At 40.4% G+C, this 19,169-nt stretch overlaps 7 protein-coding genes across 8 annotated transcripts in view; 1 reads left to right on the forward strand and 6 right to left on the reverse strand.

The window, feature by feature from the left end:
- The window catches only part of LOC141775507 (protocadherin alpha-C2-like), a 213,456-nt gene extending 194,426 nt beyond the window's left edge, over nt 1-19,030 (reverse strand). Inside the window, exon 1 of the mRNA XM_074648954.1 lies at nt 16,661-19,030. Coding sequence (XP_074505055.1) covers nt 16,661-19,018 — 2,358 coding nt within the window. The 5' untranslated portion in view covers nt 19,019-19,030. The remainder of the gene's footprint in view (nt 1-16,660) is intronic.
- LOC141775515 (fibroblast growth factor 18-like) overlaps nt 1-19,169 on the forward strand; it is a 305,178-nt gene that overhangs the window by 159,665 nt on the left and 126,344 nt on the right. The window lies entirely within an intron of this gene.
- LOC141774842 (protocadherin alpha-8-like) lies at nt 85-2,677 on the reverse strand. The gene has a single exon (XM_074647656.1). It carries the CDS (start codon nt 2,672-2,674, stop codon nt 293-295), a length of 2,382 nt encoding a protein of 793 aa, XP_074503757.1. The 5' UTR covers nt 2,675-2,677; the 3' UTR covers nt 85-292.
- On the reverse strand, nt 2,776-5,610 carry LOC141775877 (protocadherin alpha-8-like). The gene is made up of 2 exons (XM_074649620.1): nt 3,256-5,610; nt 2,776-2,796 (listed from the first exon to the last, which is right to left on the reverse strand). Exons 1-2 carry the CDS (start codon nt 5,599-5,601, stop codon nt 2,776-2,778), a joined length of 2,367 nt encoding a protein of 788 aa, XP_074505721.1. The 5' UTR covers nt 5,602-5,610.
- On the reverse strand, nt 6,710-9,175 carry LOC141774843 (protocadherin alpha-8-like). The gene has a single exon (XM_074647657.1). The coding sequence runs from the start codon at nt 9,074-9,076 to the stop codon at nt 6,710-6,712; it is 2,367 nt and encodes a 788-aa protein (XP_074503758.1). The 5' UTR covers nt 9,077-9,175.
- LOC141775878 (protocadherin gamma-A5-like) lies at nt 10,223-12,805 on the reverse strand. The gene has a single exon (XM_074649621.1). The coding sequence runs from the start codon at nt 12,587-12,589 to the stop codon at nt 10,223-10,225; it is 2,367 nt and encodes a 788-aa protein (XP_074505722.1). The 5' UTR covers nt 12,590-12,805.
- On the reverse strand, nt 13,098-15,922 carry LOC141775500 (protocadherin alpha-8-like). Its single transcript, XM_074648929.1, has one exon. It carries the CDS (start codon nt 15,603-15,605, stop codon nt 13,218-13,220), a length of 2,388 nt encoding a protein of 795 aa, XP_074505030.1. The 5' UTR covers nt 15,606-15,922; the 3' UTR covers nt 13,098-13,217.

Below are 19,169 nucleotides of genomic sequence, written 5' to 3' on the forward strand. Positions count from 1 at the left end.
AAGGGTTCAGCACCACGGACAGCGACAGCCTCCACTCTGCTAAACCAGCAGCCATCAGAGGTACACCACATGAAGATGGTAAAAATTGCTAATGTGAACATATTTATGCAAGTGTTCACTTCCTATTTTCCTATAAGAGTGCTTAATCAATTCGATCCCACAAATACAAACCAGACATATTACATTAGTTGTAGACTCACAAGCTTCGAGAGCATGATTAGACTAAACTTTATATATCTGAGTTAATGTTATTCACCCAAAAATTGCCTATAAAAAGTAACAGGCGAGAGACTCAAACTGTTGATCTTACCTCTCCAGATGTCCTCCTCCTGTCAGGGAGCACTAGTGTGTTGGCATGGCTGCCCGGGACTATAGTAGATCCTATACTCATCCTGGGTCCAACTAACATGTACCGTTTGTCTCCAGATCTGTACTGGATGCTGTGACACAGTGTCCCATCATAATTAGGCTCTTGTAGATATTTAGAAGTATAGTCTGTGGATTTAGAGCACTGCATTGCGATCAGCACGATGATACTGATGAGAAAAAGTACAGAAACTGATCCCAGGGTTATGATCAGATAGAATGTCACATTGTCCTCCTCGTCAACTTTAGTTGCACTTTTAACATCAGAAGCAGCAAAAGCCTCTTTGGGCTCCACAACTTTGACAATCACAGTAGCTGTTGCTGAGAGTGAAACGTTCCCATTGTCTTTCACCAGTATGACCAGTTTATGCTCAGCCTCGTCCGTCTCTGTGAATGAGCGAAGTGTTCTGATCTGTCCTGTATAGCGGTCCAAACCAAAGAGACTGTGGTCAGTAACTTCCTGCAGTGAAAACAGTAACCAGCCGTTATATCCTATATCAGCGTCATAGGCTCTGACTTTAGTCACAAAGTGTCCTGCGTTCACATTGCGGGGAATCTCCTCCACACCTTCAGCAGAATCGTTAGAGCTGACTGGATACAGGATGACTGGAGCGTTGTCGTTCTGATCCAGAATGAACACGTTCACTGTGGCGTTGCTGCTTAGTGACAGAGTTCCAGAATCTGTGGCAACAACTTGGAACTGGAACTTTTTCAGAGTTTCAAAGTCAAAGCTTTTTAGAGCCAAAATATCTCCATTCTCAGAGTTTATGTTAAGATTGAATGATTGGAGTTTGTCTTTCTCTTTTCCATCTCTTAAAATACGATATAAAATATGAGAATTATCACCCTCATCACGGTCTGATGCCATCACAGAAAACACAGAAGCTCCTGGAGAGTTGTTCTCAGTAACGTAATATGTGTAAGGGCTCGCTGAAAACTCTGGTCTGTTATCATTAACATCTGATACAACTATAGTAATGCTTTTTTCAGAAGACAACGATGGTGCACCTGCATCTTTTGCAACAATTGTAACATCATATATGGACTGTTTTTCTCTATCCAGGGGCGATTTTGTCATTATAGAATACATGTTATCTTGTGTTGAAGGTGATAATATGAAAGGGACATCCTTATTAAAGGAACAGATAACTTTCCCATTAAGACCAGAATCTTTATCAAGAACACTGATTAATGCCACAGTGGTTCCCAGTCTAGCATCCTCTGGTATTGCCCTTGAAAATGATGTAACCTCTATATGAGGGGTGTTATCATTCAAATCAACAATATTCACCAACACACTTTTGTCTGTCCTCAAAGGAGCTGATCCTTTATCAGACGCCTGTATATCAATTTCATAACTTTCTTCTAATTCAAAGTCTATCAAGTCTTGAACAATAATTTCACCTGTATTTGGATCTACACGGAAAAGTTCAAGTATTCTGCTATTCACATTCTTTCCTAATGAATACATAATCTCTCCATTGGATCCTTCATCTAAATCAGAAGCATTTACTTTTATAATTGTTGTGCCAATGGGAGTGTTTTCTTCTAAAAGTACAGAGTATGTGTCTTCGTTAAAAACTGGCACATTGTCATTGACGTCTAAGACGTCAACCGTAATTTCAGCTGTTCCAGATTTACTTGGTTTCCCTCCATCAACAGCTGTAAGAAGCAACGTGTGCCTTTTCTTTGTTTCCCTGTCCAGCGTCTTCAGTAAAACTAGTATCGGTATCTTTCCATCTTTTCCACGATCTTTGACTTCTAAACGAAAATGATCATTAGGACTAAGTTTATACTCCTGGACCGAAAACTGACCAACATCTGGGTCGTGTGCTGCTTGCAGCTGGAGGCGCAATCCCGGTAAAACTGACTCTGAAATTTCGAGACGTGACTCTTTCGTTGAGAAGGTGGGAGAGTGGTCGTTCACATCCATCACCTCTACAGTCACATAATGGATCTCCAGAGGGTTTTCCAGCACCGTTTTTAGGTTGATCAAGCACACACTGGTCCGCTCACAAACCTTCTCCCTGTCGATTATTCGGTCCACATACAATATTCCGTCTTCCTGGTTTACATGAAAAGATGACTCCGTTGAACCCTCAACAATGCGGCATCCTCTCGCTTTCAACGTGTTCTTCTCTAAACCCAAATCCTTCGCTATATTCCCAACAACAGTTCCTTCTTTAGCTTCCTCAGCGATGGAATATCTTATTTGCGCCGAAGCTCTGCTCCACAGCAGAATCAGTGAAACAATGAAAGCGATCCAACGCCATTGCTCTCTCGATGTGCCAAGTCCTTTCTGCTCCATAACTAGCAGATAAAAATGTATCCCGATGATTCAGAATAACGACTCTTTCATGAAAGCAAAAATATATACCTAAAATAAGATGTACAGTTCCCAGTGTATTGTCAAAAGGTGCTGGATATTCGCTGTGAGAGTACAGGATGCATCCAGTATGTAATACGAAAACCCATCCCACAAAGGGGAGGACCCATATCTCTGACAAAAGGCTTCTCTTGAAACTCTTTTCTGCTCACATGCTGACACCAAGTGATCACTTTCCACTCAGTTTGTTCCTCCTCAAATATAACACAGTTTAAGATTTAGCTCATAGCTCAAATAATACAAGAAATTTCATTAAGAAATATGCATAATGTATGGACTATATAGCTCGTGCATTTATATAAAAAATACAATAAAAAACACACACTGAAAGCGCTAAATGCAGTTTCAGCACAATGGATAGCGACATTATCACTCAGACTCGCCTGTAGAGTCATTCCCCAAACAACACGTTTTTAAATCACAAAACAAGAAATGCGTGTGTGCGTAATAAAAATACATATGAAGAAATAAAACGTAAACTAAAGCCATGTAAATTGGCTTACCTCTCCAGATGTCCCTCTTCTGTCAGGGAGCACTAGTGTGTTGGCATGGCTGCCCGGGACTATAGTAGATCCTATACTCATTCTGGGTCCAACTAACATGTACCGTTTGTCTCCAGATCTGTACTGTATGCTGTGACACAGTGTCCCATCATAATTAGGCTCTTGTAGATATTTAGAAGTATAGTCTGTGGATTTAGAGCACTGCATTGCAATCAGCACGATGATACTGATGAGAAAAAGTACAGAAACTGATCCCAGGGTTATGATCAGATAAAATGTCACATTGTCCTCCTCGTCAACTTTAGTTGCACTTTTAACATCAGAAGCAGCAAAAGCCTCTTTGGGCTCCACAATTTTGACAATCACAGTAGCTGTTGCTGAGAGTGAAACGTTCCCATTGTCTTTCACCAGTATGACCAGTTTATGCTCAACCTCGTCTGTCTCTGTGAATGAGCGAAGTGTTCTGATCTGTCCTGTATAGCGGTCCAAACCAAAGAGACTGTGGTCAGTAACTTCCTGCAGTGAAAACAGTAACCAGCCGTTATATCCTATATCAGCGTCATAGGCTCTGACTTTAGTCACCAAGTGTCCTGCGTTCACATTGCGGGGAATTTCCTCCACACCTTCAGCAGAACCGTTAGAGCTGACTGGATACAGGATGACTGGAGCGTTGTCGTTCTGATCCAGAATGAACACGTTCACTGTGACGTTGCTGCTTAGTGACGGAGTTCCAGAATCTGTGGCAACAACTTGGAACTGGAACGTTTTCAGAGTCTCAAAGTCAAAACTTTTTAATGCTGAAATTTGTCCATTATCAGAGTTTACATTTAGGAACGATGTTACATCATTTTGTCTAGCAATATGATATGAAATAGCTGCATTGTCATTGACATCATAGTCCGTTGCACTTACAGAGAATATTGAATTCCCAGCAACGTTATTTTCTACCAGGTAAAACTGTAATGGATTTTGTTGGAAATGTGGACTGTTGTCATTTACATCTGCTATCTGAACACTTAGTGTTTTAACAGTAGATAAGGGAGGTTCACCACAGTCGGTAGCTTTTATTGTTATTTCATAATGTGACACCTCCTCTCGATCCAAAAAAACCTTAGTGACAACTGAATAAGTGTTCTCCTTATAGGAGGGTTTTAATTCAAAAGGCCCGTCCTCAGTTATGCGTGAGATAATTTTTCCATTGACACCAGAGTCTTTATCCGTCACACTAATAAGTGAAATAATCGTTCCAGGCTTTGAATCTTCAGCCACTGTATTTGACAGTGATGTTACTTCTATTTCGGGTGGATTATCATTAACGTCTTTTATCTTTATTATAACTCTACACCGGCTTGTTAATGGAGGAGTTCCTTTGTCCGATGCCTGAATATCTAGTTTATAAATGTCCGATTCTTCAAAATCCACGGCTCCTTTCAGTTTAATTTGTCCAGTTAAACTATCTAATTCAAAGATGTCATAAACTTTACGTGGTAATGTTTTGCCAAGACTGTATTCTATTTCTCCATTATTCCCTTCATCTGGATCTGTTGCATTCACTCTTGTAACAGTAGTACCGACTGGGACGTTTTCATATATTTCTATTTGGTAAGTATCTTGATTAAATATCGGACGATTGTCATTAGTATCAAGAACAATAATAGAAACATTTAGTGTCCCTGATCTTGGAGGTTTACCTCCATCAACTGCTGTTACAAATAGCACGTGTTTATTTTTTTGTTCTCTGTCTAAGGACTTTTTCAGCACTAAAAATGGTATTTTTTCCTCATCACTTTGACTTAAATCAATATCAAAGTGATCGTTTGACGTTAATGTATATGTACGAATAGAGTTCATTCCAGCATCAGGATCACGGGCAGCATGTAGGTCGAATCGAGTTCCCGGAGCTGTATGTTCCGCTATTTGAAATTGCTGTTCCTTTTCAGAAAAACTGGGAGAGTGATCATTTACATCAGTAATTTCTACAACTACATAGTGTATTTCCAAAGGGTCTTCAACAAGGATTTTCAGCTCCATTAGACATGCACCACTACCGTGACACAGCTCCTCTCTGTCAATTTTTGTACGGATTTGTAAGGCGCCATTGTCCGGGTTTACCTCGAAAAAAGCGTCCTTAGATCCAGACACAACTCGAAATCGCCGATCAGTCAAAGAGGTTTTGTCCAGACCAAGATCCTTTGCAACATTTCCAACAACAGTTCCCTCTTTCATTTCCTCGGGAATAGAGTACCTTAATTCAGCCGAAGCATGCTGTCCGAAAATCAGCAGTAAGGAAAAATGAAAAGCAAACCAACAATAATCACTTGATCGATATCGTCTTTCGGTCCCCATCGTTATCCAACAACAGGAGCCTGTTTCTGCAGCAAATCAAATGTGTATATTCGACCCGTTTAGTATCGGCTGTTTAGAAAACACACAGCACCGTCTCATCCAGCTCGCACCCTTAAATCAGATGCATCCTCTGCTGTGAGGTACCAAACAAAAGCTTTGGTAGGGGAGGGACTGAGTCCTGTATGGCCTATCTGGTGTAACAGTGACACCAAGAGGGGAACGTTTTAGAGATTTAAAGTCGTTAAAATGCCATACCAGCATATATACTTTGGTCAGAAAATCCACCTGGATATATCACTACAGAAGAGGAGATAAACCAACATGATCCCAAACTAATGCTATGTAGAGGGCTCTACCATCTCCAGGGTTATGCATTTGTTATTTGTTTTCTCTGCTACACATGGAACAAACGGTATAAATTAGTGTAATTCCATGCTCAACAAGAATCTAAATAGTTATTTACCACTTCTTAGTGGTAATGTAAATGAAGTGTCAGAGATATATAATACTAACCCATATGTTTTTTAAGCTTTGCTCATATTCTTACTTCAAAACAGTAAAGTCAATGCATTTCAGCACCATGGATAGTGATTACAAGCAGACTTGCAGCCTTTATTTGTCTTAACCACATTATTTGTGTCCTTAATTATTTTGCCTTTTGCACAATAGTGATACATACTACCAACACAAATAACACCACATCAGTGTGGTCATGCAGAATTTAAAATTGAATTATAATTTTAGATGGTTGGTGGCAGAGCTCTTTAACTATATGTTCCCAAAAAGAGGATGCAAATTAAGTAAGGCATTTGCTTTTTCTATTCTCTCACTGGGAGATAAAGATCATGTATTAGATTATATAGAAACACTTCTGGTGTTCATACTGTGAAAGTTGTGCATCAGACAGAAACATTTGCAAACAGTAGCGGCAAGCTGAGTCCAACATTATAGTAAGCGGGCAAGCTAGCATCTATTTGTTTGGAAACACAAGACAGAATGACTTCTGTGTCAAACATTTCTCAAAGTAGCTTGAGTAAGACACCACAAGTCCATGTACCTCAAATAATGTGATACACATCTGAACATAAAACACAGTACTTGCTAATTATTAAAGTCTTACCTCTCCAGATGTTCCTCTCCTGTCAGGGAGCACTAGTGTGTTGGCATGGCTGCCCGGGACTATAGTAGATCCTATACTCATTCTTGGTCCAACTAACATGTACCGCTTGTCTCCAGATCTGTACTGGATGCTGTGACACAGTGTTCCATCATAATTAGGCTCTTGTAGATATTTAGAAGTATAGTCTGTGGATTTAGAGCACTGCATTGCAATCAGCACGATGATACTGATGAGAAAAAGTGTTGAAACTGAGCCCAAAGTTATCATCAGGTAAAAAGTCACATCATTCCCCTCCTCATCCTTTGTTGAACTTTTAACATCAGAAGCAGCAAAAGCCTCTTTGGGCTCCACAACTTTGACAATCACAGTAGCTGTTGCTGAGAGTGAGATGTTCCCATTGTCTTTCACCAGTATGACCAGTTTATGCTCAGCCTCGTCTGTCTCTGTGAATGAGCGAAGTGTTCTGATCTGTCCTGTATAGCGGTCCAAACCAAAGAGACTGTGGTCAGTAACTTCCTGCAGTGAAAACAGTAACCAGCCGTTATATCCTATATCAGCGTCATAGGCTCTGACTTTAGTCACCAAGTGTCCTGCGTTCACATTGCGGGGAATCTCCTCCACACCTTCAGCAGAACCGTTAGAGCTGACTGGATACAGGATGACTGGAGCGTTGTCGTTCTGATCCAGAATGAACACGTTCACTGTGACGTTGCTGCTTAGTGACGGAGTTCCAGAATCTGTGGCACCAACTTGGAACTGGAACGTTTTCAGAGTCTCAAAGTCAAAACTTTTTAGTGCTGAAATTTGTCCATTATCAGAATTTATATTTAGAAATGATGCAACATCATTTTCCCTCCTTCCTCTTACAATATGATAAGAAATAGCTGCATTTTCATTCAAGTCTTTGTCCGTTGAGCTTACAGAGAAAATTGAATTCCCAGCAACGTTATTTTCTACCAAGTAAAACTGTAATGGATTTTGTTGGAAATGTGGACTGTTGTCATTTACATCTGATATCTGAATACTTAGTGTTTTAACAGTAGATAATGGAGGTTCACCACAATCTGTGGCTTTTATTGTTATTTCATAATGGGACACCTCCTCTCGATCCAAAAAACCCTTAGTGACAATTGAATATATGTTCTCCTTATAGGAGGGTTTTAATTCAAAAGGCACGTCCAAATTTATGCTTGATATTATTTTCCCATTGACACCAGAGTCTTTATCCGTCACACTGATAAGTGAAATAACTGTTCCAGGTTTTGAGTCCTCAGACACTGTATTTGACAGTGATGTGACTTCTATTTCTGGTGGATTATCATTAACATCTTTTATCTTTATTATAACTCGACACCTTCCTGTTAAAGGAGGCGTTCCTTTGTCAGATGCCTCAACATCTAGTTTATAAATGTCTGATTCCTCAAAATCCACGACACCTTTTAATTTAATTTGTCCAGTTAAACTATCCAAATCAAAGATGTCATAAACTTTACGTGCTAATGTTTTGCTAAGACTATACTCTATGTCTCCATTAGTACCTTCATCTGGGTCTGTTGCATTCACTCTTGTAACAGTAGTACCAACTGGGATGTTTTCATATATTTCTATTTGGTAAGTATCTTGACTAAATATTGGACGATTATCATTACTATCAAGAACAATAATAGAAACATTTAGTGTCCCTGATCTTGGAGGTTTACCTCCATCAACTGCTGTGACTAATAGCACGTGATTATTATTTTGTTCTCTGTCTAAGGACTTCTTCAGCACTAAAAAAGGCATTTTGTCCTCATCACTTTGACTAATTTCTATTTCAAAGTGATCATTTGACGTCAGTGTGTATGTACGGATAGAATTCATTCCAGCATCGGGATCACGGGCCACATGCAGTTGGAATCGAGTTCCCGGAGATGTTTGTTCCGCTATTTGAAATCGCTGCTCCTTTTCAGGAAAACTTGGGGCATGGTCATTTACATCAGTAATTTCTACAACTACATGGTGCATTTCCAAAGGGGTTTCAACGAGGATTTTCAGCTCCATTACACATGCACCACTACCGTGACACAGCTCCTCTCTGTCGATCTTTGTACGGACCTGTAAGGCGCCATTGTCCGGGTTTACCTCGAAAAAAGCGTCCTTAGATCCAGACACAACTCGAAATCGCCGATCGATCAAAGAGGTTTTGTCCAGACCAAGATCCTTGGCAACATTTCCAACAACAGTTCCTTCTTTCATCTCCTCTGGAATAGAGTACCTTAATTCAGCCAAAGCCTGCTTTCCGAAAATCAGCAGTACGGAAAAATAAAAAGCAAACCGACAACAGTCACTTGATCGATCTCGTCGTTCGTTCCCCATCGTTATCCAACGTACAGTATATACACACAGGAGCCTGTTTCTGGAGCAAATCAGTTCTCTATATCCGACCACCACACGGTCTCATCCGACTCCCGTTCCTACATCAAATGAATCCTCTGCTGTGAGGTACCAAACAAAAGCTTTGTTTGGGGAGGGACTGAGTATTTCATGGCCTCGTTGATGTTACAGTGACACCAAGAGGACAACATCTTATACCACGTTAAATGCACTTTAATATGCTGCGTTCAATACAATGCAAGTGCTCTGAAGATATATTACTATTTACCACGTTTATAAAACACAGTATTGCCCCTCCAATCTATTTAGCCTGGAAACAGTAAAGCCGATGTATTTCGGTACCATGGACAGCGACCATGTGATCTTCTCAGTAACCGTTCACTTTGACCAAAGACTTTGTGTGCTCAGTTATCAAGTCTGTTGTAAACTACTGAAACAAATGCATTCATGACAACAACAGCAAGTGTATATGTAGACTTTTAATTGTCTCTCCCGTGACTAAACGTGTTGGCCACACATTGTCAAAAATTAATTACTACGACTTTGATCTAATACTTTCTTTACAATGGGAGGCAGTAATTTTTCCATGCATTTAAATATGTCTGGTAATCATGATGGTTTTGATAGTATAAAGATGTGTATAGAAGAGATATAGACGAACAGTAAGCAAAACTAAGGATTATTATGCTGAGCAGATTCACAACTCAGACACAGCTGTACAGCATTAACTTCAGTCAAAAAGAGACCAACAACACGGGTAAAAGTAACTGAAATACTGTGACCAAGATCCGAACAGTGAGAGAGGCCACTCGCTGGTCATCTCACATGACAACAAGTCATTTAGGCACTATAAAGATTAATCACCATATTGTATGCTTCTTTTGTTCATGTTATATTTTAAAATGAAATACAACTGACTTAATCACAACAGTAAAACATCATCACCGCAAAAACCTTATAGCATAGCTAACAGACACAAATGATATCCAGTACATAAATTAAAAAAAAGTAATATCTTAAAATTGATAACGATTGTTTAAACATGTTAAATTAGCAACATAGAAAGTGTTCCACCGCCCATTTTTTATTTCTATGAATATGATTATACACAAACCTGATAAATAATATTTAAACGTGTCTTACCTCTGCAGTCGCAGACCTCCTGTCAGGGAGCACTAGTGTGTTGGCATGGCTGCCCGGGACTATAGTAGATCCTATACTCATTCGGGGTCCAACTAACATGTACCGTTTCTCTCCAGATCTGTACTGGATACTGTGACACAGTGTTCCATCATAATTAGGCTCTTGTAGATATTTAGAAGTATAGTCTGTGGATTTAGAGCACTGCATTGCAATCAGCACGATGATACTGATGAGAAAAAGTACAGAAACTGATCCCAGGGTTATGATCAGATAAAATGTCACATTGTCCTCCTCATCAATTTTAGTTGCACTTTTCACATCAGAAGCTGCAAAAGCCTCTTTGGGCTCCACAACTTTGACAATCACAGTAGCTGTTGCTGAGAGTGAAACGTTCCCATTGTCTTTCACCAGTATGACCAGTTTATGCTCAGCCTCGTCTGTCTCTGTGAATGAGCGAAGTGTTCTGATCTGTCCTGTATAGCGGTCCAAACCAAAGAGACTGTGGTCAGTAACTTCCTGCAGTGAAAACAGTAACCAGCCGTTATATCCTATATCAGCGTCATAGGCTCTGACTTTGGTCACCAAGTGTCCTGCGTTCACATTGCGGGGAATCTCCTCCACACCTTCAGCAGAACCGTTAGAGCTGACTGGATACAGGATGACTGGAGCGTTGTCGTTCTGATCCAGAATGAACACGTTCACTGTGACGTTGCTGCTTAGTGACGGAGTTCCAGAATCTGTGGCAACAACTTGGAACTGGAATGTTTTCAGAGTTTCAAAGTCAAAACTTTTTAGTGCTGAAATATCTCCATTTTCAGAGTTGATGTTAAGAAATGATGTCACTTTATTTCCTGCATCTCTGAGAATATGATAGGAAATCAGAGCATTATCTCCCTCGTCACGATCAGACGCGATTAAAGAAAACACTGACCCTCCTGTTGGGTTATTTTCAGTGACATAAAAATCATATCGGCTCATTGAAAACCCTGGGCTGTTGTCGTTTACGTCTGATACAACAACTCTTAATGTCTTTTCAGACGTTAAGGCTGGTTCACCTGCATCTTTCGCCACTACTGTTACATCATATATCGATTTGTTTTCTCTGTCAAGCTGTGACTTTGTCACGACAGCGTACATGTTGTCCTGTATAGATGGCGTTAGTGTGAACGGGACGTCGCCTTTTACAAAGCTGATAACTTTCCCGTTCACCCCAGAGTCTGAATCGGTAATGCTAAGAAGTGCTACTGTGGTTCCTGGTCTGGAACCCTCTGAAATTGTTTCAGACAGCGATGTTACCTCTATAATAGGTGCATTATCATTTATGTCTTTAATATTTACGGTAACGCTTTTTTCCGTTCTGAAGGGAACAGCACCGCTGTCAGAAGCTTGAATATGTATCTCATAACTGTCGTCCATTTCATAATCTAATTGTCCTTTCAGACTTATTTCACCTGTGCTCGGGTCGACATTAAACAGTTCACGCACCTTACTATTCACATTACCAAAAGAATAGCTAACATCTCCATTTAACGCGTCGTCCATATCGGTGGCATTTACTCGTATGACTATTGTTCCAATTGGTGAATTTTCATTTATTTCTGCAGAATAGACATCTTTTGTAAATACTGGCGCGTTATCGTTCACATCTAGAACATTTATGAATATCTCCATGGTCCCTGATTTCGGAGGTTTACCTCCATCCAGGGCAGTCAGCAGTAGTTTATGGATGCTAGAGGCCTCTCTGTCTAACGGGCTTTGTAACTGTAAAATAGGCACTTTGCCATCTTTGCCGCTATCCTTCACTTCCAGCCGAAAATGATTATTAGGACTTAGTTTGTACTGTTGAACGGAATTCACACCTCCATCTGGATCAAGAGCAGCATGCAACTGAAATCTGGTTCCCGGTAGAGTAGACTCTGAAATCTCCAGCCTTTTGTTGTCCTCCGGGAAAGAGGGCGAATGGTCATTTACGTCTAACACTTCCACTGCAACATAGTGGATCTCCAGTGGGTTCTCTAGCACGGTTTTGAGGTTCATCAAACACACGCTGGTCCGCTGGCATATTTCCTCTCGGTCAATATTACGATTTACGTATAAAATCCCATCATTTTGGTTTACCTGGAAAAGCGATTCAGTGGCGCCAGAAACGATACGGAATCCCCTTGATTTTAATATAACTGGATCTATTCCCAGATCCTTTGCAATATTTCCAACAGCAGTCCCTTCTTTGATCTCTTCTGATATGGAATATCGTATCTGTCCCCATGCTTTGCCGAAAATCAAACTGAAAGCCAGCACCAGGGCCACCCATTTGCTTCCTTGTCGCCGGGAGTCCCGTCCGCTTTGTTCCATTGTCTGGTGTCAATAATTAAATCCAGTAAATACCAAGTTATCTACACTGTTTACATATCCATTAATGAAGAAAAGACCCCCGTCTTACAATGCGTTCGGTTAGTATAAACGAGGAAATCGTCAGGAACAAAATCACGTCCGGAGGATAATAGTCTGCTCTGCTGAATGCTTCAGAGGCGTCTCACAGACCTCTAGATGGTGAACTGCTGTGATGCGTATTTCTGGTTGTTTAGTGCCACCATGCGATTCTATCACAAAAACGGATTTATCTTTAACTCCTTCTGACAATATAATCTTACAACCAAACACTGAGAGAGGCAAATCGTTGGTCATTTCATATGACAACAAGTCAATTAGGCCCTTAAAAAATGATTAATCACCATGTTGTATGCTTCTTTTGTTTATGTTATATTTTAAAGTGAAATACAAAGACTTCATCACAATAGTAAAAAATCATCAGTGCAAAAACCTTATAACAGAGCTAGCAGACACAAATGATATCCAGTACATAAACAAAATAAGTTATATCGTAAAATTGTTTAAACAATGTTCAATTAGCAACATAGAAAGTGTTCCACCGCCCGTTTATGATTCATATGATTCTGCACACAAACCTGATAAATAATATTTAAATATGTCTTACCTCTGCAGTCGCAGACCTCCTGTCAGGGAGCACTAGTGTGTTGGCATGGCTGCCTGGGACTATAGTAGATCCTATACTCATTCTGGGTCCAACTAACATGTACCGTTTGTCTCCAGATCTGTACTGGATGCTGTGGCACAGTGTCCCATCATAATTAGGCTCTTGTAGGTATTTAGAAGTATAGTCTGTGGATTTAGAACACTGCATTGCAATCAGCACAATGATACTGATGAGAAAAAGTACAGAAACTGATCCCAGGGTTATGATCAGATAAAATGTCACATCGTCCTCCTCGTCAACTTTGGTTGCACTTTTAACATCAGAAGCAGCAAAAGCCTCTTTGGGCTCCACAACTTTGATAATCACAGTAGCTGTTGCTGAGAGTGAGACGTTCCCATTGTCTTTCACCAGTATGACCAGTTTATGCTCAGCCTCGTCTGTCTCTGTGAATGAGCGAAGTGTTCTGATCTGTCCTGTATAGCGGTCCAAACCAAAGAGACTGTGGTCAGTAACTTCCTGCAGTGAAAACAGTAACCAGCCGTTATATCCTATATCAGCGTCATAGGCTCTGACTTTAGTCACCAAGTGTCCTGCGTTCACATTGCGGGGAATTTCCTCCACACCTTCAGCAGAACCGTTAGAGCTGACTGGATACAGGATGACTGGAGCGTTGTCGTTCTGATCCAGAATGAACACGTTCACTGTGACGTTGCTGCTTAGTGACGGAGTTCCAGAATCTGTGGCAACAACTTGGAACTGGAACTTTTTCAGAGTCTCAAAGTCAAAACGTTTAAGCGCGGAAATTTGTCCGTTATCAGAATTTACATTTAGGAACGACATTATGTCATTCTGACTCCCTTCTCTCACGATATTATATGAAATAGCTGCATTGTCATTCAAGTCTTTGTCCGTTGCGCTTACAGAGAAAATTGAATTCCCAGCAACGTTATTTTCTACCAGGTAAAACTGTAATGGCGTTTGTTGGAAATGTGGACTGTTGTCATTTACATCTGCTATCTGAATACTTAGTGTTTTAACAGTAGTTAAGGAAGGTTCACCACAATCGGTGGCTTTTATTGTTATTTCATAATGTGACACCTCCTCTCGATCCAAAAAACCCTTAGTGACAACCGAGTACGTGTTTTCCTTATAAGAGGGCTTTAATTCAAAAGGCACGTCATTCAATATCTGTGAAATAATTTTTCCATTGACACCAGAGTCTTTATCGGTCACACTAAGTAGTGAAATAACTGTTCCAGGCTTTGAGTCTTCAGACACTGTATTTGACAGTGATGTGACTTCTATTTCTGGTGGATTATCGTTGACGTCTATTATCTTTATAATGACTCTACATTCACCTGTCAGTGGAGGTGTTCCTTTATCGGATGCCTCAACGTCGAGTTCATATACATCATTTTCTTCATAGTCCACTACTCCTTTAACTCTTATCTCTCCAGTTAATTTGTCCAATTCAAAAACATCATAGACTTTTAGCCCCAAAGTTTTTCCGAAGCTGTACTCAATTTCGCTGTTGGTGCCTTCATCGGGATCCGTTGCATTTAATCTAAATACTGAAGTACCGACTGCAACGTTTTCTTGTATTGCAATTTGGTAAATCTCCTGACTAAACATCGGACGATTATCATTACTGTCAAGAACAATAATAGAAACATTTAGTGTCCCTGATCTTGGAGGTTTACCTCCATCAACTGCTGTAACCAGCAGCGTGTGTTTGTTCTTTTGTTCTCTGTCTAACGATTTTTTCAGCACTAAGAATGGTATTTTACCTGTATTACCTTGACGGATATTTATTTCAAAATGTTCATTTGACGTCAAAGTGTATGTACGAATAGAGTTAATTCCAGCATCGGGATCACGAGCAGTGTGCAGTTGAAATCGCCTTCCTGGTAATGTTTGTTCAAATATTTCAAACATTTGCTCTTTTTCGTTGAAACTAGGAGAGTGATCATTTACATCAGTAATTTCTACAATCACGTAGTGTATTTCCAATGGGGATTCGACAAGGATTTTTAGCTCCATCAGACATGCACCGCTCCCCTGACAGAGCTCCTCTCTGTCAATATGCTGGTTGACGTACAATGCCCCATTATTCTGATTCACTTCAAAAATAGCGTCTTTACTTCCAGACACGACACGGAACCGTCGAGCAATTAAAGAGGTGATGTCAAGGCCAAGATCCTTCGCAACATTTCCAACAACAGTTCCCTCTTTTACCTCCTCGGGAACAGAGTACCTTATCTGAGCCAAAGCCTGCTGTCCGAGCAGCAGCAGTAGAGCCAAATAAAAAACAAACCAGGAGCAGTCCTTTGTTCGAGTTGTTGTATCGGTCCCCATCGTTATCCAACAACACATGAACACCCAGGAGCCGTTTACATCGACAAAAAAATATTTACATCCAACCCGCTGAATATCGCATATTTGCAAAACGCGAAGCGTGTTTCCATCGGCTGGTGTGCTTGATTCAAACACCTCCTTTGCTCTATTCAGTAGGAGACAAAAGCCTTGAAATGGGAGGGACAAAGTCGTCTATGGCTTCCTGATGTAATAGTGACACCCAGAGGTAATAACTCAGATCAAACGTAAAATAATAGTCTAATAAATAAAGTTTTAAGAGATGCATTCTTTAAGTGGGTGAGTACCTACCAAGAGGCTTATTAACTGATCATTAAAATAATAGTTTTCATCGTGTTTTTTTTAACATTGCATTACTCTTTGACATGTTCATGCATTTCAGCACCCTGGACAGCAGACACAAGTAGTCACACAGCCTTTCCCTCTAATAACAAAAGCAGGTCAGTATTAAAACAACTAAGTCCATACATACTGCTCAAACAACTCATCAGAAACACTGCAACGTCTTCAGCTTTTCGTTCAGTTATTGGTTAGCAGTTGTAATATTCTGAGACCCAAATGTAACAATCTCACTTCTCACATATTCCAAAATACAGACTATAATAAATCTGTTTGGCTGGAATACAGGAACAATTTAATTTCAGCACCATGGACAGCGGTCATAATCAGGAGACAGGCTGTCCTCTTTACAAAGAATGAGCTCTCTATTATATTTTGAATGTTCTCATCATGGTTGTGAGTGTTTATATGCATGGAAAAGAGAGAAAACAGTGAAAGTATAGCAGATAGCACAGAGTGGCTGTTGAAGACAGAGCTATTTTGCCACATCCGGCATTTTCATACAGTTGCAGTTTCTTTTACATCGCTTTCTGTAAACGACCACTTTGTATAAGAAACGAGACGTAAAACACAACAGAACATGTTTGTGAGTTATATTTGGTACTGTTCTCAGTACAGAAAGCTTTAGAGACACGATAAGAAGCAAAAGCAAAGCACAAACAAAGAATTGTACACTTGTGAACATATTGTATAATAACTTGTTTTTAAAGTCTTACCTCTGCAGTCGCACACCTCCTGTCAGGGAGCACTAGTGTGTTGGCATGGCTGCCCGGGACTATAGTAGATCCTATACTCATTCTGGGTCCAACTAACATGTACCGTTTGTCTCCAGATCTGTACTGGATGCTGTGACACAGTGTTCCATCATAATTAGGCTCTTGTAGATATTTAGAAGTGTATTCTGCGGATTTAGAGCACTGCATTGCAATCAGCACGATGATACTGATGAGAAAAAGTACAGACACTGATCCCAGGGTTATGATCAGATAGAATGTGACATTGTCCTCCTCGTCAACTTTAGTTGCACTTTTAACATCAGAAGCAGCAAAAGCCTCTTTGGGCTCCACGACTTTGACAATCACAGTAGCAGTTGCTGAGAGTGAGACGTTCCCATTGTCTTTCACCAGTATGACCAGTTTATGCTCAGCCTCGTCTGTCTCTGTGAATGAGCGAAGTGTTCTGATCTGTCCTGTGTAGCGGTCCAAACCAAAGAGACTGTGGTCAGTAACTTCCTGCAGTGAAAACAGTAACCAGCCGTTATATCCTATATCAGCGTCATAGGCTCTGACTTTAGTCACCAAGTGTCCTGCGTTCACATTGCGGGGAACCTCCTCCACACCTTCAGCAGAACCGTTAGAGCTGACTGGATACAGGATGACTGGAGCGTTGTCGTTCTGATCCAGAATGAACACGTTCACTGTGACGTTGCTGCTTAGTGACGGAGTTCCAGAATCGGTGGCAACAACTTGGAACTGGAACGTTTTCAGAGTCTCAAAGTCAAAACTTTTTAGTGCTGAAATGTGCCCATTATCAGAGTTTACATTTAGAAACGACATTATGTCATTTTGACTTCCTTCTCTCACGATGTGATATGAAATAGCTGCATTTTCATTCAAGTCATTGTCCGTTGCGCTTACAGAGAATATTGAATTTCCAGCAACGTTATTTTCTACCAGATAAAACTGTAATGGATGTTGAGAGAATCGTGGTTTATTGTCATTTACATCTGCTATCTGAATACTTAGTGTTTTAACAGTAGATAAGGGAGGTTCACCACAATCTGTGGCTTTTATTGTTATGTCATAATGTGACACCTCCTCTCGATCCAAAAACCCCTTAGTGACAATTGAATATATGTTCTCTTTATAGGAAGGCTTTAATTCAAAAGGTACGTCTGAGTTTATGCTTGATATTATTTTTCCATTGACACCGGAGTCTTTATCTCTCATAGTGATGAGAGAAATCATTGTGCCAGACTTTAAATCTTCAGACACTATATTTGACAGTGACGTTACTTCTATTTCTGGTGGATTATCGTTGACATCTTTTATCTTTATAATAACTCTACACTCACCTGTCAGTGGAGGTGTTCCTTTATCGGATACCTCAACATCTAATTTATAAACGTCGTTTTCCTCATAGTCCACTACTCCTTTAACTCTAATCTCTCCAGTTAATTTGTCCAAATCAAAAATGTCATAGACTTTTTTCTTTAGAGTTTTTCCAAGGCTGTATTCAATATCGCTGTTGATTCCCTCGTCGGGATCCGTTGCATTCATTCTAAATATTGAAGTACCGACTGGAACGTTTTCTTGTATTTCAATTTGGTAAATCTCCTGACTAAACATCGGACGATTATCATTACTGTCAAGAACAATAATAGAAACATTTAGTGTCCCTGATCTTGGAGGTTTACCTCCATCAACTGCTGTAACCAGCAGCGTGTGTGTGCTCTTTTGTTCTCTGTCTAACGATTTCTTCAGCACTAAGAATGGTATTTTATCCTCATCGCTTTGTCTGATGTCTACTTCAAAGTGATTATTTGACGTCAAAGTGTACGTACGAATAGAGTTAATTCCAGCATCGGGATCACGAGCAGTCTGCAGTTGAAATCGTCTTCCTGGTAATGTTTGTTCAAATATTTCAAATGTCTGTTCTTTTTCAGGGAAACTGGGAGAGTGGTCATTTACATCAGTAATTTCTACAACTACGTAGTGTATTTCCAAAGGATTTTCAACTATGACTTTTAGCTCCATGAGACAGGCACCGCTGCCCTGACAGAGCTCCTCTCTGTCGATTTTCTTGTGGACATACAGAGCCCCATTGTCTGGGTTTACCAAAAATAATGCGTCCTTAGATTCAGAAACAATGCGGAATCGTCGGTCAGTTAACGAGGTGACGTCAAAGCCAAGATCCTTCGCAACATTTCCAACAGCGGTTCCTTCTTTTACCTCCTCTGGAATAGAGTATCTTATTTCTGCCAAAGCCCGTATTCCGGCACACAGCAGTAGAGCCAGATGAAAAGCAAACCAGGAGCAGACCCTTCGTCGAGGTTGTCTTTCGATCCCCATCATTATCCAACGCAACGAATTCACATACAGAAAACTCCGTGCAATAACCGTCTATATCAAACCCACTGTGTCTCGCATATTTACAAATAGAACAACGCTATTCCGCCGGCTGGCGAGCTCGATTCAAATGCCTTCTCTGCTTCTTTCAGGGGGC

Source organism: Sebastes fasciatus, chromosome 10, assembly GCF_043250625.1.
Source record: "Sebastes fasciatus isolate fSebFas1 chromosome 10, fSebFas1.pri, whole genome shotgun sequence".
NCBI classification, from domain to species: domain Eukaryota; kingdom Metazoa; phylum Chordata; class Actinopteri; order Perciformes; family Sebastidae; genus Sebastes; species Sebastes fasciatus.

What these genes read in the sequence shown, in the direction of transcription:
- LOC141774842 (XM_074647656.1), bottom strand. Translation starts at nt 2,674, where the DNA reads ATGGAGCAGAAAGGACTTGGCACATCGAGAGAGCAATGGCGTTGGATC.
- LOC141775877 (XM_074649620.1), bottom strand. Translation starts at nt 5,601, where the DNA reads ATGGGGACCGAAAGACGATATCGATCAAGTGATTATTGTTGGTTTGCT. An exon ending in GAAGAGGGACATCTGGAGAG is followed by an intron (nt 2,797 to 3,255) that starts GTAAGCCAATTT and finishes GTACTCTCACAG; the next exon opens with CGAATATCCAGCACCTTTTG.
- LOC141774843 (XM_074647657.1), bottom strand. Translation starts at nt 9,076, where the DNA reads ATGGGGAACGAACGACGAGATCGATCAAGTGACTGTTGTCGGTTTGCT.
- LOC141775878 (XM_074649621.1), bottom strand. Translation starts at nt 12,589, where the DNA reads ATGGAACAAAGCGGACGGGACTCCCGGCGACAAGGAAGCAAATGGGTG.
- LOC141775500 (XM_074648929.1), bottom strand. Translation starts at nt 15,605, where the DNA reads ATGTGTTGTTGGATAACGATGGGGACCGATACAACAACTCGAACAAAG.